The sequence below is a fragment of the Poromitra crassiceps genome (genome assembly GCF_964638095.1).
Source record: "Poromitra crassiceps genome assembly, chromosome: 1".
Lineage (NCBI taxonomy): Eukaryota > Metazoa > Chordata > Actinopteri > Beryciformes > Melamphaidae > Poromitra > Poromitra crassiceps.
This window is the reverse complement of record NC_139623.1, coordinates 90,263,508-90,289,038: the sequence shown is the minus strand read 5'-3', so window position 1 is coordinate 90,289,038 and position 25,531 is coordinate 90,263,508. Positions and strand designations below refer to the sequence as shown.

Below are 25,531 nucleotides of genomic sequence, written 5' to 3'. Positions count from 1 at the left end.
CCCCCCTCCGTGAAGCCTGCCTGGCCGATAACTCCTTCACGTCCTGATAAATCAAACAGCTTCGCTATAAGCGTGCCTCGCTGTAGCTCACAGTGCCGCTCCGGTATTAACGTCTCGGCTGTAGTTTTCTGTGTGCCGTGCTGACTCCGGTATTAGCGCGTCTCGGCTATAGTTCACTGTGTGCCGTGCTGACTCCGGGTCACACAACTCAAAATGCAGCGCCTGAGTGCCACACGTCCCGACTCAAGCGACCAGCGCGCGTCTAGATTCAAAGAGAAATGTTTGCTCGTGCTATGTGGCGGAAATACAAAACAGGGAAAACCTAGGTCCGCCCACATCCGACCTGCGTTAATCGGTTCCACCCGGCCACACTCACCCCCCCAAAAAATAAATCAGTGTCCCACTGATGCCCATATGATGTACTAACACCTAAAGCCCAATTCTCCCCTGGCCACCAACAGCTGACCTTGGCAGATTAAAAGGATTTGAATGCCAGCCTGCAGTGCTCCGCTTCGACCTCCGCAGGGGCCCGGGATCCCCAGTCTCTTCGGCCTCGGAATCCTGCGTTCCAGGGTCACTGTCTCCTGACCCCTCCTCCTGCCCCATGCCCGCAGCTCCTGCCCCAAGTTCAGGCTCCTCCTGTGCAACATCTGGCACCTCCTCCATGTCTGACCACTGCTCCTCCGACTCGTTGGGAGCCCTGATGCATATTATGCTGTCATCCTCTTCGTCCCCGCTCTCCTGAAGCTCAACCCCCTGTGCCGCCGTGCCTTCCTCCTCATCTCCCGCCGGTAGCACTCCAGGGCCACACAGCCGAATCTCAGAGCGATGTACATTCCTGAGAGCCCGTGAGGAATCCACCGGGACAACTGCATAGACGGGCTTGTGAGGACTCAAGCGAGAAACTATCCGATGGGGAATGGGGAGCCAGAGGTCTTGAATCTTATTCCGCCCCATACACTTCCGGTTCCGTACATAAACCAGCTGCCCCGGCTGCAAGTCTGCATTCTTGGTCGGCGGCCCCCGGTGCTGACGTCGAGCCTCCGCCGCTTTTTCCATCTGCCTCGCCGCCTGGTCATATGCCGCTCGCAGCCGTTCTTGATGCTCCTGAACCCATTCCCCCGCACATCCAACAAAATCGTCATCTCCCCCACTCAGCATAAGCTCCAAAGGCATGCAGGGAGCCCGTCCAAAAAGAAGGAAGTAAGGAGAGTATCCTGTGCTCTGATGTTCTGTAGTGTTGTAAGCGTACACAACCTCTGGAAGATGCTCCGCCCATCTTCGCTTCTTCTCTGGAGGGAGGACACGCAGCAAGTCATGGAGAGTTCGGTTGAACCGTTCGCACTGTCCATTACCTTGCGGATGGTACGGCGTTGTTCGGCTCTTCCTCATTCCATACAGCTTGCACAATGACTGCACCACCTCAGCTTCAAAGCATCTGCCCTGGTCTGAATGCAACCGAGCTGGCACTCCATACGGCTGAATCCAATGCCTGACCAGACACTTGGCCACGGTTGCCGCCCGTTGGTCCCGTGTTGGAACTGCAACAGTAAACTTGGAGAATACATCGGTGAGTATTAACACATTTTCCCTCCCATCCGATGACGGCTCCAGGACCGTAAAATCTATCGCTACCACTTCCAACGGCCTGGACGCCAGAAGACTCCCCATAGCTGTCACCACCCTTGGTTGTGGGGCCTTGGACACGATGCACCTCTCACAGGACTTACAAAAATCTTCAACCTCCCGATACATTCCAGGCCAATACCAACGGGCATTCACCAGCTTAAATGTTCGTTCAACTCCCTGGTGCCCGTGCCCTCCATGCATTTGGGCTAGCACCTCCTCCCGCAGCGCCCTGGGCAAAATCATCTGCTTCAAATGACCTTCCTTCTGGCTTTCTCGCTTACGAAACAGCACCCCCCCACAATCGACCACCCTCTCCCACTGCCGCAGCAGCTCTAATGTCTTTGGCGACTCCACCAATCTCTCCTCCCGGCTAGGTCTCCCCGCTCTAAGCCAATACTTGAGGAAGGCTGAAATATCGGGGTCGGCCTGTTGCAGCACAGCCAAGGACTCCATACTGTAGGAAGGAAAGCTTATGGTGGACTCCTGCTTACAGGGGGACACGATCGTCTGCTCCTCACTGCTGACAGCCTGCCAGAATGTGAAAGGTGCAGCATGCCCGCCAGCATCTCTTTCAGCGGACGTCGGCTCCAAGTACTGCCTGGACAAGGCATCCGCAGCTGCATTTTGCCGGCCCGGGCGATATACAATGTGAAAGTCAAATCGGGCCAGCTCGGCAACCCACCGCTGCTCCACCGCCCCCAACTTTGCGGTCTGCAGATGGCTCAGCGGGTTGTTATCTGTTAGCACGGTGAACTTGCTGCCGATCAGGTACTCTGTAAACTTCTCTGTTACCGCCCATTTAAGTCCCAGCAACTCCAGCTTCATCGCACTATAGTTCTCCATGTTTCTCTCCGAAACCCGCAGCCCCCTGCTGGCATACGCGACTGGCCTCCTCTGCCCATCAACCTCCTGGGAGAGAACGGCCCCCAGGCCCTGATGGCTGGCGTCGATCTCCAGGGTGAATGGCTTCGTGAAGTCGGCATACGCCAGCACGGGAGCAGAAACCAACCTCCCCTTCAGGGTCTGGAACGCATCCTCACATGCTGCACCCCAGTGCTGGTTAAATAAATGTGCAGGCAGGGGCCTCCTGTTTTTCTTCGATGGACCCAATGTGGAAAGGGCATGGAGCGGGGCGGCAATGCTAGAAAAGTTCTTAACAAATCTCCTATAAAAGCTTGCGAATCCCAAGAAAGACTGCAGCTCCGCGGCACTCTGAGGTCTCCTCCACTCCGCCAAAGCTTGGATCTTCCCCGGATCAGTCGACACCCCCTGTGCTGAGATGACATGACCAAGATAAGACACTTCAGATTGAAAGAAAGAGCATTTACTGAGCTTCACTTTAAGATTACACTGCTCGAAGCGTGACAAAACCATCTCCAGTCGGAGTAGGTGCTGTTCAAAGGCTGACGAGAATATGACTACATCATCCAGATACAGCAGCAAAGATTGAAATCGCTGGTCCCCCAGGATGCGCTCCATCAGCCGTTGAAATGTCCCCGGTGCATTACATAGACCGAATGCCATTCTATTAAATTCATACAGCCCGAACGGCGTACAGAACGCTGTCTTCGGCCTGTCCTTCTCCAACATCTCCACCTGGTTGTACCCGCTCGCTAAATCCAGCGTGGAGAACCACCTCGCCCCACTCAAGGAATCCAGGGACTCTTCAATGCGTGGAAGTGGATACGCATCTTTGCGGGTCTTGGCATTCAATCTCCTATTCTACCTGGCCATCATACAAAGCATCCTCACCTTCTCCATAACAGTTTGGTACAGCAGTCTGGACACTCACTCCAAAAACAAACTACAGAGAATCATCAATAAATCCTCCAAAATAATCCACACCCCCCTTCCGTCACTTGAATCACTCCACCGCCAAAGGACAATAAATAGAGCTAAAAAAATCATTTCTGACCCCACTCACCCAGCATACCACATCTTCCAGCTGTTGCCCTCTGGGAGGCGCTACAGGTCTCTGCCCACCAAGACAACCCGTTTTAAAAACAGTTTCTTCCCCACTGCTATAAGGACACTGAACTCTATATAACAACCCCCATATCACTGCTGCTATAACTGTATTGTGTACTGTTATTGTGTTTTATGTATGTATGTATCATGATGTTGGACATGCTTACGTATGAACTGTACTGAAAACAAATTCCACCAGCCTCGCTGTGTGGTCATTAAAGAATCTAATCTAATCTAATCTATAATCTACACACATGCGAATTGAGCCGTCTTTCTTTCTGACGATCACCAGGGGAGAAGAGTACGGGCTGCTGCTTTCTCTAATCACCCCCTGCCCCAAAAGCTTCTTAATGTGATCTTTCACCTCTTCATACTGGCTAGGAGGGATCCTTCTATATCTCTGACTCACTGGAGCATCATCAGTTACAGGGATTTCATGTTGGATAAGGCTTGTACACCCCAATTCACAATCTGAAGAAGCGAAGATATGAAAATATTTACACAACAGCTGCTTGGCTTTCTCTGCCTGGTTGTCTGTAAGCCCTGGAAAATGCAACTGGGCTATCTCAGGGGGCACTTCCTTATCCCCTATGGACACATGCTGCTCCCTTACCGCAACCTGCTCCTCTTGGGGACCCACCCGCTCAAAACAAACGGACACTCCCTCCCCAGCTACTACCTCTACAACACGCAGCGACGCAAGGTGTGTCTGAGGTGCCAACTTAACATCTGTAGAGCCCACATTAATTACAGGAACAGCTAAATGCCCATTAGTAACCTCCACATATGCACTAGACACTAATAGACCCCCAGGCAAAATGCCCTCCTCAAACCCCAAAGGCTCCACTAGAACAGAGGACTGTGACGAGAACTGCCTAATAGGCCCTGCTGCTGGGACAAAGCAAACCGAACCAGCAGGGACTATAACGGGAGACACAGCACGAGCAAACGACTTGGTATCTAGCGAGACCACCTGCTCATTTTGACACACAGCAAAAGCCGTCCGCCAAGCTTTACCACATACCGGGAGTGGTGGTGGTGAGCTAGGACCAACGTCCGGGAATAAGAGCTGATAGCACTTTTCAATCACATTCATGCCTATCAAACCTGGTACTGCTCGCTTACGGTCTTTTGCTGCCGGGCTAACTGGATCTTTCACTACCAATATACCCCTCCGAGATATAGTTCTACCCAGCGCCACCGCCTCAACATCTGTTTCAAAGTAGCCAAGGTAGGGGATATCCACCCCATTAGCACCACTCAATGACAACCACCCACAGTCAGCCAAACCCTTACCCCACTTTGGCAGCAAATGTTCCCAAAAGAAACTTTCAGTCACGGAAGAAACATTCGAACCCGTGTCCAGTAAACATTTACATTTAACACCCCCCAAGGAAACCTCAACAGTTGGACATTCCCCCACAAGACATTCATATGTTTCCGGATCAAAAGACACCGCTTCAGAGCCTGACTGCCCCCCACCTGTGGTTTGGCTCCTCACCGCAGGGGGAGAAAGTTTCCCTGCTGCTCCGATATTTGGGCACCCCCGTCACTCTCCACTGGTAAAGAGGGTATAAAGTTGCCGTCTTGGCTATAGTTAGCCCGGGACGCACCGCAGTACCGCGCAATGTGGCCAACATTTTGACACTTAAAACAAATGGGCTGACCAGACGGATCAAATCGGGGCTCCCACCTACGCCCATTTGCTCGCCTGGGCGCTGGTTCCCGCATGTTAGACAATTTTCGTGACAAATCGTCGATCATAGCCTGCTGTTTCTGTAACATGTCCATAACCTTAGCAAGGGTTGGGTCAGGTTTCACATCAATGGCTGCCGTAACGGCACTAGCCTCCACTGCCGCGGCCTCCATCTCGCATGAACCCAACACCCGCTTCACACGCTCTCCACTGACGCAAGCCTCCTCCCCCCACTGTACCGCCTCGTTACGGAGCTCAAAAAAAGAGATTGAAGATTGGTGCCTAATTGTTTTTTTCAGCTCCCTACGGAGCCCGACATCGCACACATTTTCAGCAAATTGGTCGCGTAGAGCAAAACCGCCACACCACGCCTCCCCTACACCGCAGTGACCGATTTCCTCCATAATTGCCATGAGCGCATGAGAATACTCCCGCACCGACTCCCCCTCCCTCTGCCTTCTGTCGAAAAACTGCCTTTGCAGCTTAGTGAGTGACTGGGGCTGCCCATACATCTCCTTAAGAATCTCCAACACACGTTTAGGATCTGCCCGTTCCACCTGAGGGCGGTATTTTATCTCTTGCCTAGCCTCCCCTCCTAGGTGTTCGTAAATATACGCCGCCTTCTCAGCCCGAGCATAGGGGCGATAACCCAGTGTGGCATTCAACTCATCCAGCCATTCGTGAAAAACAGTACTCGAACCCCCCGTAAAAAGTGAACACTTTTTCTCCTTTGGCAAATATATGACCCGCCCCAGATTCTCACCCACCTCCCCCAAAGGGAGAGTAGAGGAGGGAGCCGCCCCCAACTGCTCCTGCAAAGAGTCATTCTCGTCCTTTAATTTAGATATGGCGTCCTTATCCGCCTGTACCCTTGCTCTAAGAGCGAGTAGCTCAGCTTGTACCTCCGCCTCTGATGACATCGTCCTCCCTTATCAAACAGTCTTAATGCTGAGTTGGCAAATGCCGACCCACTTGATCCAATGTGCAGACAGGGACTTGTGCTGGGATGTGGCGACCTCCTCCGCTGTGGCTGGTTCCGCTGCTCCTGGATCTGGAGTGGTCACTGCCTTAGCCCACCCACCTATCACACCTTAACTCATTCACCGCCAAAGACGTCTTTGACGTCTTATCAGAAATAGCCATCCACGCCAAAGACGTGTTTGACGTGTTTTTGTTTTTATGAGTGCAGCGCGTAGTTGAAACACTTACCCAGCCTCTGACATGTCATCTGGTCCCGATCCTCAAAGGGTAGCCGACAGCACGTTATCAAACACATACCGCAGCTGTTGTTTGAAACGAGGAAGAAGGAGGAAAAGAGGAAAAACAGAGAAACGCGCTTCCTTGTACAGAGGAAAAAACGCCATTGAAACGCCTCTCGGCGCGCTGCACTGCTGCCTTGCTGCAGGGCGAACCTGGATTGCCTAGTCAAACCCGTGACGAACATGATCGATCCGGTTCCAGCAGCGCCTGGTCCCAAAGCCAAGCCGCGGACCCGTTCCTGTGTCGTGTGACTCGTGTCGCAGCATTCGTCCCACTCCCAGCCCGAACGAGAGGAGGAAAACGCTGATGGGGAAGGAGGGGGAAGGAGGTGCGATCTAGCTGCAGGCAGCTGTGGACAGAACTCTCTCTCTCTGTGTGTGTGTGTGTGTGTGTGTGTGTGTGTGTGTGTGTGTGTGTGTGTGTGTCTGTGTCTGTGTGTCTGTCTGTCTGTCTGTCTGTCTGTGTGTCTGTCTGTACACTCACTCACACCGAGCAAACTGTATTGTTGAATGTAAAAAAAGCACTTCATATATATATATATATATATATATATATATATATATATATATATATATTTTTTTTTTGTCATTTGTGTCATAATGAATAATATTTACATGTCTGATGTCAATACAGTTCAAAATAAAAGAATTGAGAGCGAGTTCTGCATGATATTGTGTGCTGTACATAAATGCCATTTTCTGCAATTTCTTTTCTCAGAGAGACATTTTGGGTGAAAACAGGGTGTATATAAATGGCTATAAGTAGAGTACAGAACATGCTAAAAGCTCACTTTTTTTTTCCTGGTGAACCCAGAGACGTACATCTTCATTTTGAGGTATTGCAAATCACTCTGGTGCTAATAGATAATTTACTGTGGGTCTTGAAAGATGACCAACAATTATGAAAATCTTTGGCCTGTGCTAAATATTGGCAGTCCTAAACTGGCGGTGAATGAGTTAAGCACTGTGCACATCCAACCTGCCTCTCTGTAGACTGCTTTTTTCCAATAAATATGAGATCCTGCTCACAGCGCCAAACTGTGACCTTACGAGAAATGCTGAGCAGGTCTTGGACCTCTAAAAGGCAAGCAGCCAGACACTAGGAGAGTTTACAGAAAAATAATCTTCATTCACAATTTCTGTTAATGACAGTTTCTATTCCAAGAGAGGCAAGTTGAATATACAAAAATAATCTTCTCTTTGTGCAACAGGTTCACAAATGTCTTTCCTGAATAATCCTAGGCTACAGCAGTGACCACATAATCATCCCCTTAACGGAGATTAGAGGTCTCACTCTGGACTCGAGCTGCAAAGCCCCGGGACCCACCGCTACGACCAACGGCGCTGCGCAACACTGGCACGTGCCTACCCCCCTCCGTGAAGCCTGCCTGGCCGATAACTCCTTCACGTCCTGATAAATCAAACAGCTTCGCTATAAGCGTGCCTCGCTGTAGCTCACAGTGCCGCTCCGGTATTAACGTCTCGGCTGTAGTTTACTGTGTGCCGTGCTGAGTCCCGTATTAGCGCGTCTCGGCTATAGTTCACTGTGTGCCGTGCTGACTCCGGGTCACACAACTCAAAATGCAGCGCCTGAGTGCCACACGTCCCGACTCAAGCGACCAGCGCGCGTCTAGATTCAAAGAGAAATGTTTGCTCGTGCTATGTGGCGGAAATACAAAACAGGGAAAACCTAGGTCCGCCCACATCCCCGTCCGACACGCAACCCGACCTGCGTTAATCGGTTCCACCCGGCCACATTTAGTATTGTCTAGATCTTTTCCAGTTACATCCAGCATGTCTAAAAACCTCCTGGCAGCGTCCAGCACCATCTCGATTCTCTTCGTCTTCCCCGTCATATCAACAGCAGAGTTGATCATCATGGCAATGAAAGCCAAAAATCTCCTCTTTTCCACACAGATAACGTCAGCTCGATCCGTTTCCTCCTTTTTCTCCAGTTCCTTCTGTACAACCATCCTATTCCTTTCTTCATTTCTCTCCCACCCCCATCTCTTAGCAGCTTCCACATACGACATTCCCATAGTTTATCTTATCCTATTCACTTCCTTTTCTTTCTTTCTCCTTGGACACTGCACAGACCCCGTATAGTGATTTCCCTCACAATGTAAGCACTTAGCTTGCTCGTTCTCAGTGCACCTCTCTTCAATGGGGGCTATAAATACCCCTCGCAAATACAACATGTTATAGTGAAGTTTGAGACCACAGTTGCGCTGTGATGGGATAAATGATAATGACAGCACATAGCAGCGTGGCTAATTGGATTGCACCCACCTCGCCGTCTTCTACAACAACTTTTGAGGGGTAGAGATACGCACATTAGTTCGAATGTGTTGTGCGGAAGGACAAGAATGTGACAGTAAAGTGCAACCTTTGCCCTGGACAGAAGCAGCTATCTACCGCTGCATCAAACCGCTCAAAGCATCTGCAGAGGCAACATGCTAACACAAAGTGTGAGACCCACATAGCCAAGCTGAGTCGCCCGCCTCGAGCCCAAGCAAGCAGCAAAAGCTTGCTTTTCACCAGGTAACATCAAAATCAGAGATGGACAGGCTTGTTGCCTTGTACATGGTAGAGGAAATGTTGCCAGTTTCAACAGTAGAATCGCCATTTTTCAGAAACATACTGAGCAAAATACAGATGGCAGGGAACGGACAGCCACCATCAGACAGGAAAAGTTTTGCAACCTGCCTTATTATGATAGAGATTTGTGCAAACATATGGGCATATGTAAGGTTTAATGTTGTATTGTTAACTGGAAAATTACGTGACAATGCATCTCAGGCGATGTTACGGAGTACCGTAAAAGTAATGTAACGAGTAGTGTAACAAATTACTTTCTCCAGGGAGTAATCAAGTAAAGTAAGGCATTACTTTCTTTGAAAGTAATGTGTATAATGTGGTTACATGCTGCCACTCCGACGTGCTGCCACTCTGACGTTCTGCCACTCCGAAATATCGGCACTCAGAAAGGGATCATGTCTATGTTCCCCGGGTTCTATGTCTCCCAGCCCCCACGCCAAACCTAACCTCCCCCCATGCCTAAACCTAACCTCCCCAGACCCTAATCCAAAACCTAACCTCTCCCACCTCCACGCCTAAACCTACAGTAAGGTCGGCATTGCGGCTTCTAAGGTGAACGACCGCCAGTCCGAATAATGGAAGTTAACGTTCGGAGTGGCAGGGCTTCGGAAAGGCAGACAGTTACCGTATAATGTGTAATACATTACTTTTTTGAGTAACAGACCCCAACTCTGCTGAAGACAGGGAGGTTGATACAGGGCCAAGCGGCTCTTTGCAGGTAGGTTGTAAGTGCTGCTGTGCACTGTGGAATAATAATAATAATCTATCTATCTATACTATAATGACAGGATCGTCTGTCTCTCTCTCTCTCTGTCTCTCTGTCCTTCGCGTATCTCGAGAACCGTTGGTCGGATCGACTTCAAACTTGGGGAATGTGCTCAGGGGGTACCTGACGGAGTGCAGTGGCCTGTTTTCGTGCAATTCGGATGTGAAACACGTTCAATATTTGAAAATAATTTTGTGTTCAATTCTGCACTCCTTCAAGCCCTTCAGGTGTCTGGACAGGTCGCTCTGTGACAGGAGGTGAGAAAAGTAAACAGGGGTGTTAAGTAAGTGATAAAAGTAAACATAGGGTCCTTGAGAGTGAACCCCCATCCTGTGTAAGTAGGGGTTCCCAGATCCACCACTACTTATGGATGAGCATCATCTGCTGCATGCCATCGAGAACCGTTGGTCGGATCGACTTCATACTTTGGGAGTGTGCCCTATTGTGCAATGCAGTGCCCTATTTTTGTGCAATTGGGCGTAGCGCCACCTACTGGCAACACAAATAGCACTTTATCTCGATAGCCATTCATCTGATCGACTTAAAACTTAAAACTCGGGGAGTGCGCTTAGGGGGACTCAAGGCAGTGCAGGGAGCTGAATTCCATGCAATCTGGCATAGCGCCACCTACTGGCAACACAAAAAGCAGTTTATCTCGATAGCCATTCATCTGATCGACTTCAAACTTGAGGAGTGCGCTGCTGGGAACCTGACATAGAAGAGTGTGCCACCTACTGGCAACACAAAAAGTGGTTTATCTTGAGAACCGTTCATCCGATTGACTCCAAACTTGGGGAGTGTGATCGTGGAAACTCGAAGTAGTGCAGCGCTGAATTTCTTGCAATTTGACATAGCGCCACCTACTGGCAACACAAAAAGCAGTTTATCTCGAGAAACATTTGTCCGATTGACTTCAACCTTGGGGAGTGCGCTGCTCCGACCCCGATGGAGTGCGGTGCCGCATTTCATGCAATTTGGACTTATTCCAGGACTGTCTATGTGTCTGTCCTTCGCGTATCTCGAGAACCGTTTGTCGGATCGACTTCAAACTTGCGCTTAGGGGGATCTGACAGAGTGCAGTGTATGTGCGGGTGGCAAGTGCCCACGGGGTGGTGCATGGGGGAACGGGCACTGCACTAGTAATAATAATAATAATAATAAATGGTGCAGCTGTATAAAGGGTTAGGTGATTTTGCTTTCTTAATAATGAGAGGAAGGAGTGAACATGGTAAGCAGTGAACATGGTTGAATCTAAAATAAAGTACACTAATAATAATAATAATAATAATAATAATAATAATAATAATAATAATAATAATAATAATAATAATACAACCAATGTGATTTCAATATGGCTCTGGCTTTCACATCAGTATATTGTTCTATGCCTTGTTCATGTCAACTGCTTTCATATCAGAGCTCTGATGAGTTGCAGGAGGTGGTGTCTAAAAGGCATGTATTGAGTGATGGGCGTCGGAATAAAATACAACAGGGATGCGCTGATCAAAATCAGGAAAGAACGGACATATCCCAACAGCAACTGGCAAGCTCCAGATCTTACGGATTTTCCTGAACTCAAAAAACAACGCTGGAGGAGGGGGAAGAGAGGGGGGCTTCTCGCCCGCTTGAGGAAGCGCGCGGATAAACCACCTCTCCCCAGCATTCTTCTGGCAAATGTCCAATCGTTGGAAAATAAACTTTGTGAACTAAGAGCGCGTGCACAATACCAAAAAGACATAGCGCGATGCAATGTTCTGTGCCTAACGGAAACCTGGCTTACTCCTGACACAACGGACCACTCTATCGCGCTACCAGGATTCAGTGTATTCAGAGGAGACAGAAACGAACAATCCGGTAAGAAGAAGGGAGGGGGCGTATGTCTTATGATTAATGAAAACTGGTGCGTGAACAACACAGTCATAGGAAGATACTGCTCGGAGGACCTAGAATATGTAATGCTCCAATGCGTGCCGTTCTGGAGTCCTCGAGAATTCAGTACAGTAACCGTGATGGGTGTATACATCCCCCCACAGGCAAACACTATGGCTGCGCTGAAAGAGCTGCAACGAGCAATCAGCGCACATGAGACTAAACAACCTGAAATGGCCCTGGTAGTGACCGGGGATTTTAACAAAGCAAACCTGAAAGTAAGAATGCCAACGCTGCACCAGCATGTTCACTTCCCCACTCGAGTCAATAACACACTGGATAAATGTTATACAAATATCCGCCACAGCTACAAGGCCGTACCCCGTTCACCCTTTGGCAAATCAGATCACGCCTCCATTCTGCTGTTGCCCAGGTATCAACACAAACTGAAAAAACAGCCCCCAGCATTCCGAACCGCCCACTGCTGGTCAGACCAATCAGACGACATCCTGAGGGACTGTTTTGACCAAGTAGCATGGGAGGAGTTCAGAGTGGCAGGAGACCTGGGTGCGTACGCAGAGACGGTGTCATGCTTCATTAAGAAGTGTACCGAAGACATAGTCCCGACAAAGAAAGTCAAAATAATGCCCAACCAGAAACCCTGGATCAACAGCGAGGTCAAGGCAGCCCTGCACGCCAGGACCACCGCCTACAGTTCTGGCACACCAGATCAATACAAGCAGGCACAATATGCCCTCCGGACCGCTATTAAAAAAGCACAGAGAGACTACGGAAGGCAGCTGGAGTCAAAACTGGACACAAACAACCCCAGACACCTGTGGAAAGGCCTCCATGCTGCTACAGACTTCAAAGAGGTGAAACGACAGAACCCCAGCACGTCACCCACCCTACCGGATGAACTCAACGCGTTCTACGCTAGATTCGACCCCTCTGCCAGAGCGCCTCCCATCCACCCCCCTCCCACCCCTCTCCCACTCTCCCCCCCCCATCACCCCCCTCCCTCCCCTCACCCCCCCCCTCCTCCCCTCCCCCCCTGCCACCCCTCCCCCCTCACCATCCCCCCCCCCTCTCCGTCCACCCTTCCTCCCCCCCCCGACCACCATCCCTCCTCCCCCCCCCGACCACCACCCTCCCCCCTCTCCCCCCCCCCACCAGCTCCCCTCCCCCCCCCTCCCACCCCTCAGCACCCCTTCCCATTCACACCCAACCACCAACCCCCCCCACCCCCCACCCACCCCCCCCACCCCCACAGATCCAGACCACCCTCTCACCATCACTGAGGATGAAGTGTGCCGGTCGTTCCTGCGTATCAACCCACGCAAGGCGGCCGGCCCGGATGGCATCCCCGGGCGGGTCCTCAAGGCCTGCGCTCACCAGCTGGCACCCGTATACACAGACATCTTCAACCAGTCCCTCTCCCTCCGACGAGTCCCCCCCTGCTTCAAAGCAGCAACAATCATCCCCATTCCCAAACAACAAAAAGTGACCAGCCTCAACGACTGCCGCCCAATAGCCCTCACGCCAATAGCCAGCAAGTGCTTTGAGAAGCTGGTCATATCAAAGATCCGCCCCACACTCCCCCCGGACCACGACCCGCTGCAATTTGCATACCGCCCCAACAGGAGCACAGCGGATGCAGTAGCACACGTGCTCCACACCGCCCTGTCCCACCTGGAGGGGAAGGACACCTATGTAAGAATGCTGTTCGTGGACTACAGCTCAGCATTCAACACCATAGTACCCTCCAGGCTGGTAAGCAAACTCAGGGATCTGGGACTAAACACGGCAATGTGCGACTGGATCCTGGATTTCCTGACAGACCGCCGCCAGGTGGTGAGGGTGGGCAACCTCACCTCCTCCCCACTGACCATTAGCATAGGAGCGCCCCAGGGGTGCGTCTCCAGCCCCTTCTGGTACGACCTCTACACTCACGACTGCGTGGCGACTCAAACTTCAAACACAATTGTGAAGTTTGCAGACGACACAGCGGTCGTGGGGCTGATCTCGGGGGGCGACGAGACGGCCTACAGAGAGGAGGTGGGGGTACTGGAACAATGGTGCCAGGACAACCACCTCTCCCTGAACGTCTCCAAGACCAAGGAGATCATTGTAGACTACAGGAGAGGGGGGGGCGCACACCCCCCAATCACCATCAACGGCACAGTGGTGGAAAGGGTGGACAGCTTCAAGTACCTGGGAGTCAACATCCACCAGGACCTGACCTGGGCCGGCCACACCGCCACTGTTGTCAAAAAGGCCCAACAGCGACTACACGGACTCAGGCGCCTGAAGAAATTCGGGCTGAGGAAAGAAATCCTCGGGGACTTCTACAGAGGCACCATTGAAAGCCTGCTGACAGGCGGCTTCACCGCCTGGTACGGGAACTGTACCACCATGGACCGCAGAGCGCTACGGAGGGTGAGGCGCGCGGCCCAGCACGTAACAGGAGGTGAACTGCCAGAACTGCACGAACTGTACAACCAGCGGTGCCTCAGGAGGTCCCTGAAGATCATCAAAGACACAAACCATCCCCACAACAGCCTGTTCTCCCTGCTACCCTCAGGGAGGAGATACAGGGTTCCAAAAACACGCACAAATCGCTTGAGGAACAGTTTCTTCCCGCAGGCCACGAGACTCCTAAATATGCACAAATAGTGCAGTAGTCGTACCGTACCGTACTGCAGCTGCTACTATTACGGATGCCTAATGTTTAATTGTAAATTTAAGTGTATGTTTAATAAGGTGCCTAACGTTTAATTGTAAATTTAAGTGTATGTTTAATAAGGTACATGCTATTTGCACATGTATGTATAAAACGTCGAATTTGGAATGTCTGAACACGTCTAACGTATGCACATGACATGTGCACCTATGTGCAATGAATATGCCACTGTCGTATAAGCCACCGACTTGTCTTATTGCTTATAGATGCCTATTTCTTATTGCCTTATTGCTGTCTTATTGCCTATTTCTGCCTATTTCTTATTGCCTATTACTTATTGCTTGTTGCCTATTTGTACTATGTCGTAAACGGAGTCCACTGCACAAGAATTTCACACGTGGTACTTGTACCATGGAGTGACAATAAAAATCTTGAATCTTGAATCTTGAATGTGTGTAGATCTAGCCTCCTCATTTTGCCGTCAGAGTGCACCAAATTGATGTATTTTACTTTAAAATGCAACAAAAACAATCTTCCGGGGGGGCATGCCCCCAGGCCAGAGCAAGGGTGGCCAAACTACGGCCTGCGGGCCAACTGCGGCCCGCTGCCCGTTTTTAAGTGGCCCGCCATGAATGAAACATGTTTAATACTGAATGAATGTTTAATACTAATGTTATGTTAAATTATCTCTGTCTTAACCTTTTGCCACAGGAAAGGAACATTTGAAAACATACAGAAATACCGATTGTAATAGGTGAGCACATCAATAAACTATGTGTCATATATTTATTTAGGTAGAAATAAAGTTTTTGATGGCACAAGGGTTTTCTGGTCCAATCTTTATGCCGCGAAAACTGACGCGCTTAATATTGTTTGGCCCGCGACTCCTTATATTTTTCTGTATGCGGCCCACAACCAAAAAGGTTTGGCCACCCCTGCTCTAGAGGGTCAGCGACTCAGCGCTCCACATTTGATTGTGTCCCCCTCACTTGCAAAACCAGGTATTCGCCCTTGGTTCTGGCCCCTTCTAATGTTGACGGTAACCTAATCCTAATGGCCAGAGAGAGAGAAGAAACAGACAACTCTGTGATTCTGTTTGAGCATTAGTGGAAATGAGATAACGCCTGAATAGCCAATTCTGGAAATGTATCATGTATGAATGAATCAGTCAACACATAAATCACTTGATTCAATCTTGAGATTGAGGCTTGAGCCTGAGAGTAGGCCTGATAGAGCGGAGACTGGCCTATTGACGGGTGTGAGACAGAGAGCACGTATATAGCCAGGAAGGCTTCTGAAGAGGCAACCAGACAGACAGGCACCTCAGACAACTGAGCCATTGCCTTGACACAGTAACTGGCTGAAGCAGGGACAGGGACGGCATAGCAGGTCAAGTTAATATGTCACCGACTTTGGCTTTCCAGCTCCATTGTGAAATCCTGTGGGAATACATGCTGTGGGGAAAGGGAGGGTTACTGCTCAAAGGAGCTTATCTCAGCAATCGCACTGCAGGTATAAAAGGCTGGTGATGGCAGAGACTCAGTGTGGACATGCTGAGCCTCTGAACCAGCCACTTTACCATCCTCCACCAGTTTGCTAGCAGCACCTCCGGATCCTTTTCATCTCCTTTCACCATGGGAGTTGCCTACAGTGTTGGAGAGTAAGTAGCAGCAGCTCCTCTTCTCTTCATCTGCTTTCACCTATACAGTGTTGGAAAGTAAGTGAGGAATGAATGAAGGAATGGACAAGACAACTGAGAGGATCGTGGGACTGGATCGGGAATGTGGAGATAGCCATGTTGTAAAGATCTAGGGCAAAATCAGAATCAGCAGAATTTTGCTTTTGCTTAATTCAAATGGTTTGCAACATACTCCAATAGAACATTACTGTAATGTACAGTAATTATGATACATGAGTTTGAATAGTCCTCTAAATTTGTGTCACACTGAGACCAAATCAGCCTAGTTCCATTGTCAATAGCCTAAACCTTTTTCAAAACTGCAACTCAGATGGCAATTTTGAATATTCTAATACCGATACGGAAGGGGTAGGATGATGATGTGTGTGTGTGTGTGTGTGTGTGTGTGTGTGTGTGTGTGTGCGTGTGCGTGTGCATGTGCGTGTGTGCGTGTGAGAGAGAGAGAGAGAGATAGAGAGAGAGAGAGAGAGAGAGAGAGAGAGAGAGAGAGAGAGAGAGAGAGAGAGAGAGAGAGAGAGAGGAAAGGAGAGACTGGAAATTAGGCTTTCAGGAATGAATGATGCATGATTTGGTATTTCCTTCATTTGTACACAAACTATGCCTCACATTCCCTCTTCATGTCCGGGCTTGTCTCTTCAGTAACCTGATATGGTTTCAAATTGGCATTTGTTCAAACATTCATTTGTTTGTATTATCATGGGAGAAATAGGTTGGGCCAACCGTCTTTAGAAAACAGGAACAAAGCGCAACTGCAACTATAAAGTTTAGCCAAAGCTTTATGTTGAGGAAAGTTGACCTATAGCTTTACATGAATGCAAAATTGAAATGTGCTTCACTGACCTAGCTTTTGCACATTTGAAATGTATCTTTATGTCAGTGTAACTTCATATCTATGACTTAGTAGCAGGGTTTGGTGGTGGCAGCAGTGGTGAAAGTGGGGATATCGCACATGACATTTTGCTATACTTCCCATATCAGTGTTCCTTTTTAGCATGGCAGACCCCAAAAACAACACATTCACACCCCAATTCGTCATTTTTCATGCCCTCAAACCCTTTTCTAGTTATTTTTCAACAAGGTTCGGGTTAGGCAACGATCCCCCTGGTGATTGGTTAGGGTTAGGAACGAGGTTGGGCTTAGGAAATGGTCCTGGTGGTTGGTTGATCATAAATAACGAATGTGCTTTGTCCCTTCGCCTCCTCAGGGTCGACCACCTTTACACCTTCTTCGTCCAGTGGTCGCCGGACATCTACACCAAAGCCAACAAGAAGCACCGCCGGACCCATTACCTCATCAAGGAGAAGCACCAAAACCGCTACCTGGTTGTGGAGAAGGACAAGGTGGCTGCCATCAACAAGCTGCTCAAACACCCTGACAACCCCACTGCCAACAACTGGGAGGTGAGGACTTTTGTTTGTCCACAGCTAAAAACGTTTCTAATTCACAATTTCGGCTCTAAAATTGTTAAATGGAAACTTTTCTTGGGGGGGGGGGGGGGTTTGGCTACATTTAGGGTTAGGGTCTGGGTTAAGGTTAGGGTTAGAGGGTCTTAGGTGGTCGGGTCAGGGGGTCGGGGTCCCTTTGGGCGTCCCCGTCCGGTCGGAGACCGCCGAAGGGGTCTCACACACACAATTTTGTGTGCATGAGAGTGCTGTGTCATTGTGTGCATGAGAGTGCTGTGTCATACTTTCCTGTCCCCCCGTCTCTGATCGATTGCTTCGCTCTCCGCACACCCCCTCCTCCTGTCAATCCAATGTTTCCCACTGCGGCCTCTGTTGCTCTGGGGCGGCTGCTACTTCTGCTCATGGTTGACATTCTGGAATCCATCTGTGTCCGCTTTTTGAGCTCGTAGGATCCCGGTGGGGACAACCAGGCAGGTTTGGCCCTCTCTCTCTGAATAGTTTTGCTGGAGGTAGAGGCAGAGAAGTCTTCTCTGGAAGCCGGCTATCACCGGGTCTGCCAGTGGTCCGCCTCAGGATCCTGTTTGTGCGACGCCAAGTTTTTGCGGCAATTTTAGTTCAGAGTCCCCGCTGGTGAGTGTGGATGAAATCAAGAAGTCTGGTTCTCAAAATAAGCAATTGCAAGTTTTATTCTGTGGATCAACAGAGAGCAGTCAGTTCAACAGTGTGCACAGGGCAGTCTGAGAAGTGAAGGGTAACAACAACAGCTCTGGTCTAATATTATAGGGAGGAGACAGGCATATCACGTAAGCGTGGGAATAACCACTGAGCCAGATGTCTTGTTTTGGACAGTACCTTAACCTTTGCAAAAGCACAGCATCGCCAGTAAAAGTATTTTTAAATGAGACATCTTGATGTCTTGTTGTTAAGCTCCCAGAATTTAGCTACTGGAGGACATTCTCAGAACATAATAGTAAGTGCCATCCGCTTTCCTAGTACAAAGAGTGCAAATAGGGTCTGGGATTACTTTCATTAAACAAAGCTTTCTGGATGTCAAGTAAAGTCTATGAGCAAAATGAAAGTGTATTTGTTGATGCTCTGGGTTTTCTGGAAGCTAGGAGTATGTTAGACCAAACATAAACATTTCTTGTAAATTGCATAAACAATACATGGGTTGAACACTGGACTTCGAGTAAACCTGAGTCATAGTAATTTTTTATTACAAGCATGCTTGGCAGTTCTCCCGGAAGTGGTGGGAAATCCTGCCCTCTACTGTATATGGACATACTTCCCCTAACTCACCAACAGCTCGGCACGGTGACCTCCTTATCCTGTTTACAGAGAAAAGAAACCTTTCACCAACCGCACAGGCAACCAATGAATGAGATTCTCCTTTTTCGACCAATGAAAGTGAAAGTTTGTTGGAAAGTATAAAAAGTGGTGGATGCTAGCTGGCCCGGTGAGTTAACAGACATGTGGTACTGCACCAGAGCAAGGCGCTGGAGAGAGAAGCCTGCAGCTATGAGGCAGCTGCCAGAGAATATCAGGGTTCTTTATTTTGCCAGTCGGTGTGCGGAGCCCTATGTTAAGGTAGGAATCACACCATTTTGCATGGAATTGCATAAGGGGATGTACAGTATTTATGGGGTAAGTAACACAATGCTAAATGGTAAATGGTAAATGGCCTGCATTTATATAGCGCTGCAGGGTGCTGGCACACCATCAGGAGCAATTTGGGGTTCAGTATCTTGCCCAAGGACACTTCGACATGCAGACTGGAGGAGCCGGGAATCGAACCACCGGCCTCTTTCATTCAAAGCGATTAGTGACGACCCGCTCTACCTCCTGAGCTACAGATCTCATGTCTTCTTGGATGAGAACATGTAGGCTAAGTGTGCTTTGTCCATCGATCCATTCATCAAAATGTATTAATTCACTTATGATTATCACTTATTTCACCCGTCAGCAACTTCATAACCCATAACTGTGCAATACCGCAATTTATGCAATAACTCAATGTTCAATACTGTAATACTGCAATTTGTACAATAATCCAATGTGCAATAATTATTCAATACTGCAATTTGTACAATAATCCAATGTGTAATTATCAACACTGTTATGTGCAATTTACTAAATTAGTGAAAAATGAATAAAAAGCTTGCACACTGCAAGGGCTCCTAGTTTGTGTTTTTTTATTTCAAACACCCAAAAAAGTAGTGACGTTTCGAGTAGTGACGTTTCGAGTGACGTTTCGAGCAAAGCTCTTCATCTGATGAAGAGCTTTGCTCGAAACGTCACTACTTTTTTGGGTGTTTGAAATAAAAAAACACAAACTAGGAGCCCTTGCAGTGTGCAAGCTTTTTATTCATTTTTCATTTATTGTTAACCTTTGAGCTCAGCACCTGCCCAACTTGGCTTTTGGATGTGCGTGTATCCTCTCTGATACAATTTACTAAATTACTTATTGCATTTTAGAATAATTGGTAACACCTTATAATAACGTTCAGTTGTAAGTCATTTATAAGCCTTTAGTTAATGATGAATTAACCATTTACAAAACATGAATATACATTTGTAGATTATTAATAAATGTTATGTTGTTATGTAATGTGTTGTAAATCATCTATAAACCTTTAGTAAATTAAGTGTTCTTCACCTGTTATAAATGATGTGTAAATAATTTACTATTCATTTACAATGCTTTCTGCATCCCCTAATCTAAAGTGTAAACCATCACACATAAATGTGTTACATACAAGGGGGTAGCTCTGTTTGCCAAACGTGAAGCCAATGCGGAAGTGCCCTCTTTACCTGCAAAGTGGACTTCTGTTTTGAAGCCTCAAGTATGGCCTCAGTAAACACTTTCCTCGTGTGTTTATGGTCTCAATCGCTAGACTATTCACGATGTTGTAGTTGCAGACTATGGGCTCTATTCTCCCCCTGGCCTTAGGCGCTAAACTGGCCTTAAACTAAAAAAAACACGCTTTATGCCTGCCTACCGCTGACTCGGGAAGATAGCGTCATGTTTTTAGGCCCCGAAATGTTTTACGGTGAAGAGGCGTGGCGCAGTGCCAGAATAGGCCAGAATGGGCGTTTCGGCCTTAAATACCAGCCTAAAGCGATCTTCCCAACTGGCTATCTCACTCTCTCTCCCCCCTCTTTCTCTCACTCCCTCTCTCTCTCTCGCGCGTACATTTCTTCCCATATAGCGCACTGGAAACATCAGATCTGAAATGTAGGCTACACCACAGAATGACAGAACCATCACTATTTTGCGGGAAAGTCCACTAATTTATTTGTAGGCACTAGGCAGGCACAATGACCAATGAAAAAGAAGTTGTTATACCGTAGTTTTGAGCCCCTGTCATTCAGAGGCTGTTACATCATCCTACCTGTCTGCCGTTGCAGAGGGGGAGACGAAAAGGCAGCGAGAGAAAACGATGTCCAAACTTTCACCAATCTAATCTCATCATGACATCCAGGCATAGGCTATATTTTTTCTAGCCGATGTGTTTAGAACATTATTATCACTTTGCTTTTGCTGTAGCATGTTTACATGCTTGCTGTATTTAAACTGCCGTGAGATTTGTTTGAGGAGCATATGGAGACAGACGCGGATGAAAGTTGGCAGAGAGGGAGGGGGGAGCTCAGAGCGCTTTGGTCACGGGGGGCTTCAGGGCTTTTCTGACCGGACTGGATCACTCCGTGGAATCGGAGCTTGAAAGGGAAGAATGTGATTGGTTTACTGCACATCACCAATGGCCACAGTTGTGAATAATTCTACGCTTAAAAAGGCGTGGTTAAATGGTTAGCGCCGGCTTTAGCGCAGAGGAAAGATTAGGGAATGCGCCTGACCACGTCCACTAATAGCGCTGCGCGAGGCCATAAACGCTAATTTAAGGCCAGGGGGAAGATAGAGCCCCACGTTTTGACAGGTCGCTTGCCCACTGATCACACAGCTCGCCGATCACGGACCAATAGCAGGCTGTGCTTTGTGGGAAACCCCTGGACTTGTGTCGAGATCTAAGATGGCAATATCTAAGATGGCAATGGCCAAAATGCCATACGTGAGGCATCAAAAAACAGAAGTCCACAGACTAATAGGTCACCCCCTGCAGGCCATTCGAAAGAATGCAGGTTTAAGTGCACTTCCGCATTGGCTTCAATTTTGACAGAGCTACCCCCTTGTATGTACATGTATGTGTGATGAATGATTTACACTTTAGATTAGGGGATGCAGAAAGCATTGAAAATGAATTGTAAATGATTTACACATCATTTATAACAGGTGAGGAACACTTCATTTACTAAAAGTTTACAGATTACTTACAATGCATTTGTGATATGTTAACATAGCATTTATTAATAATCTACAAATGTATATTCATGTTTTGTAAGTGATTAGTTCATCATTAACTAAAGGCTTATAAATGACTTACGACTGAACGTTATTATAAAGTGTTACCCAATAATTATTCACACTGCTGTGTATATTAAAGTATTATGTACATATCTTACATATTTCTCACTTTCTTATAGCACTGTTGGGATATATTGTAGGCAGTGTAGGAATTTAGCCAGGGGCAAGGGCAAATGCCCCCAATAAATCTCAGAATGCCCCTAAAAACCATGATCCAGGGGCAAAAATTGCCCCCAAGATTTCTATAATTTTCTTTTCATTCAATGAATTTAATTTCCATCTCTATCACACACTCAACACCTGCAAGCTGGTTGCCAGAAGAAGACGAAGAAAACGCAGTATGCTGTTGTCCACACTACGCTTTAGCAACTTTATGCATTACCGTAATTACTTTTTTAAGGGCCCCCAACATTTTGTAAAGGGTTAGGGTTTTAGACTGTCTGGGAAAAATTTGCCCCTAAAATATTTTTTTAATTTCCTACACTGATTGTAGGATAATGCACATATTTTACATTTTACATATTTTTCTAAATTTACATATTTTATTTTATTGTCTTATTTCTACTCATCTTATAATTTCTCTATGCGTATATATGTCCCTACTTGAATATAAGCAACTGCAACATTTCCCCCTCAGGCATAATAATGTACTTCTGATTCTGATCCTGATGATGCTGGTTTCAGCTTGCCACTAACTGTATCCGGTACTTGACACAGATTGTAAATGAGTCAGCCTCCCACAGGATCCTGTACAGTGAAGTCCAATGGAACTCAGGGCATTTGTGAATTGAATGTGAAACTGATTGTAATGTAGGTTTCTAACAGACTGTGTGCGTGTCATGCCCTCTGATGTTAATGTAGGTTTCTAACAGACTGTGTGCGTGTCGTGCCCTCTGATGTAGGTTTCTAACAGACTGTGTGCGTGTCGTGACCTCTGATGTTAATGTAGGTTTCTAACAGACTGTGTGTGTGTCATGACCTCTGATGTTAATGTAGGTTTCTAACAGACTGTGTGCGTGTCGTACCCTCTGATGTTAATGTAGGTTTCTAACAGACTGTGTGCGTGTCGTGTCCTCTGATGTTAATGTAGGTTTCTAACAGACTGTGTGCGTGTCATGCCCTCTGATGTTAATGTAGGTTTCTAACAGACTGTGTGCGTGTTGTGATCTCTGATGTTAATGTCGTGCCCTCTTGCAGATCATCAAGGTGAAGGCCCCCAAGCGGCGTCAGAGTCTGTGCAGCTCGGAGGACTCTGAGGCGGAGGAACCTGAGGACCAGGAGGAGGTCGGGGATGTTCTCCCCGTACTCACCGAACACAGCCAACTGCTGCATGACCAACACCTAGAGAACGTGAGTTCCCACTCCAAAGCCATTTTGGATCGGTTATTTGCTTGCTAAAGATAACATACTTCAATGGCTTAGAAATGTGCCTGTGTGTCTTCACCACATATTGAAACCAGCTAACGATACACCTTAAAAAGAAAATTGCATGAATATATGAAAATTAACCAACTACCCAATGTACTATTTTGATTAATTGTAATAATCACTGTTATATATATATATTTTTTTCTTTCTTCAATACCAACAGCTTGCCTCTCATATGCCAGCAAGAACGCAAGGCTATCCATGGCAGCTGGTCTACAACACTGCAATCCACGGGACCAGCCTGAAGACGATGTACAGGAATATGGCTGGTCTGGAAAGCCCAGTGCTGCTGGTCATCAAGGACACGCACAACAAGGTTTCCCCATCAGTTATTCTCTGTCTTCCTCTCTCTGTCTCTCTGTCTCTCTGTCTCTCTCTCTCTCTCTCTCTCTCTCTCTCTCTCCAAGCTGTTCCAATCTAAATACTGCAGTCAAACTGATACCGTCAGGTAGTGACCCAGGTGTCTCTGTCTCTCAGGTGTTCGGAGCTTTTTCCTCCGATCCATTCAGAGTCAGCAATAGCTGCTACGGCACAGGGGAGACCTTCCTGTACAGCTTCGGCCCTGACTTCAAGGTGAGAAAGGACACCTTGTTTGTTTATTTATTTGTTTGTTTGTTTATTTATTGGTTTATTTACTGGTTTGTCAGGGATGATGCAGGACAACATTGCGACAGGATAAAAAAAACATATTATAATGACCAGAATCAGTCAAAATCACTTTTATTGCCACAGTAGGTAATCAGATTAGATATATGGGGAATTTTACTTCGTGTAAGTATGCAGCGTAGCACTCACATCAATAGTCAGAAGACAAAAACAATACAGAAAGACAAAATCACATGCAAAAAAAGAAGTCAGAAGTCACAAATCATAAGGATTTGAGTTGCAAACAGGAACCCACAGTCCAAAAGGTCAATAACATGAGTAAAAATGTGTTGCATGTATGGTTTCTAGCCAAGGCTAATTTGCGACCCCTGTCCCTGGTCATGCTTTTCTGTGGAAAAGAAAAGGTCATTACATTTTAAAACATACCTTCTTTCTTAACCTTTGGGTCTGGATACAAAACAATGTTGAACTGCAAGTCGGAGAGCTTTTCATTAGTGCAGGTCCAGGGATGAGCCCCACTTTCTGATCAGTCTAGATAGGAGAAGCATAGAAACCTTGAGACTGAACAGAACCTCAGCAAAATAAAACAAATAAATAAAACAACACTAAGCAAACATGAAAAACTCTCTTCGGTCCTCCATTGAGATAGAATGTGAACAATTATCAGTAATCAGCAGTTATGGTTGTTTTTTCAAATGCAGCTGGCAGTGTGTGATGAGCTCCAGTACAATTGTCTTGTGTCTTATATTTTGTTGTTTACCTAGGCATACAGGTGGAGTGGGGAGAACTCCTACTTTGTCAGGGGCCATTTGGAATCCCTGCAGATTGGCGGAGGAGGGTACGTTATATGCCTTATCCAATCAAATGCACACTTGCTCACAGAAAGAAAGAAAAAAACAGTAGCATCCTTACCTATCTATGCCGTAAAATGATAAAGCCCAAAGCCATAAAGTGATTACTTACAGTACCTTCTAAAATACCGTAGATTACACCACCATTTATCTAACAAGAACATTTGACTGGGATTGGACTGAAAAGTTCTTTTTTGTTCCCGGTCTGCAGGGGGGGCTTTGGTCTGTGGCTAGACGCCGACCTGTACCGTGGGTCCAGCATTGCGTGTCCCACCTTCCACAGTGCACCTCTCTCCACGCAGCAAGACTTCATCGTACAAGACCTGGAGGTGTGGACCGTGCAGAAATGAGGGAGACCGGCCCAAAGGATGAGATAAAAGTGTCCCGTCTGGAGTTGCAGGACTTCAGGGCTTCGACGGCTTCCATGTGGTCTAGACCGGTTGAGCCCCTGTGTGACCTGTTAGAGCTGTCAACTGTGCACAGTTTGGCCACACAGACAAGTGCTTAGGTGCAGGTTGCTGCTGTTTGCTGCTGTAAACTAGCTGCTTTTCACCGGTAGCCCTGCAGTAAGCCCAGTGAACATCTGGCCTCAAAGCTTTCAGCCCTCCATCCCATCCCCTTGGCTGTGGAGAGTTATAATGCAAAGTCCATATTAA

General features: G+C 47.7%; 1 protein-coding gene across 1 annotated transcript; it reads left to right on the top strand.

The window, feature by feature from the left end:
* Positions 1–16,102: 16,102 nt before the first annotated feature.
* LOC310799101 (nuclear receptor coactivator 7-like) lies at positions 16,103–25,225 on the top strand (the record flags this gene model as incomplete). Its single annotated transcript, XM_083661660.1, has 7 exons — positions 16,103–16,128; positions 17,372–17,567; positions 23,188–23,340; positions 23,582–23,734; positions 23,896–23,991; positions 24,789–24,862; positions 25,087–25,225. The coding sequence occupies 7 exons, from the start codon at positions 16,103–16,105 to the stop codon at positions 25,223–25,225; spliced, it is 837 nt and encodes a 278-aa protein (XP_083517786.1).
* Positions 25,226–25,531: the final 306 nt, after the last annotated feature.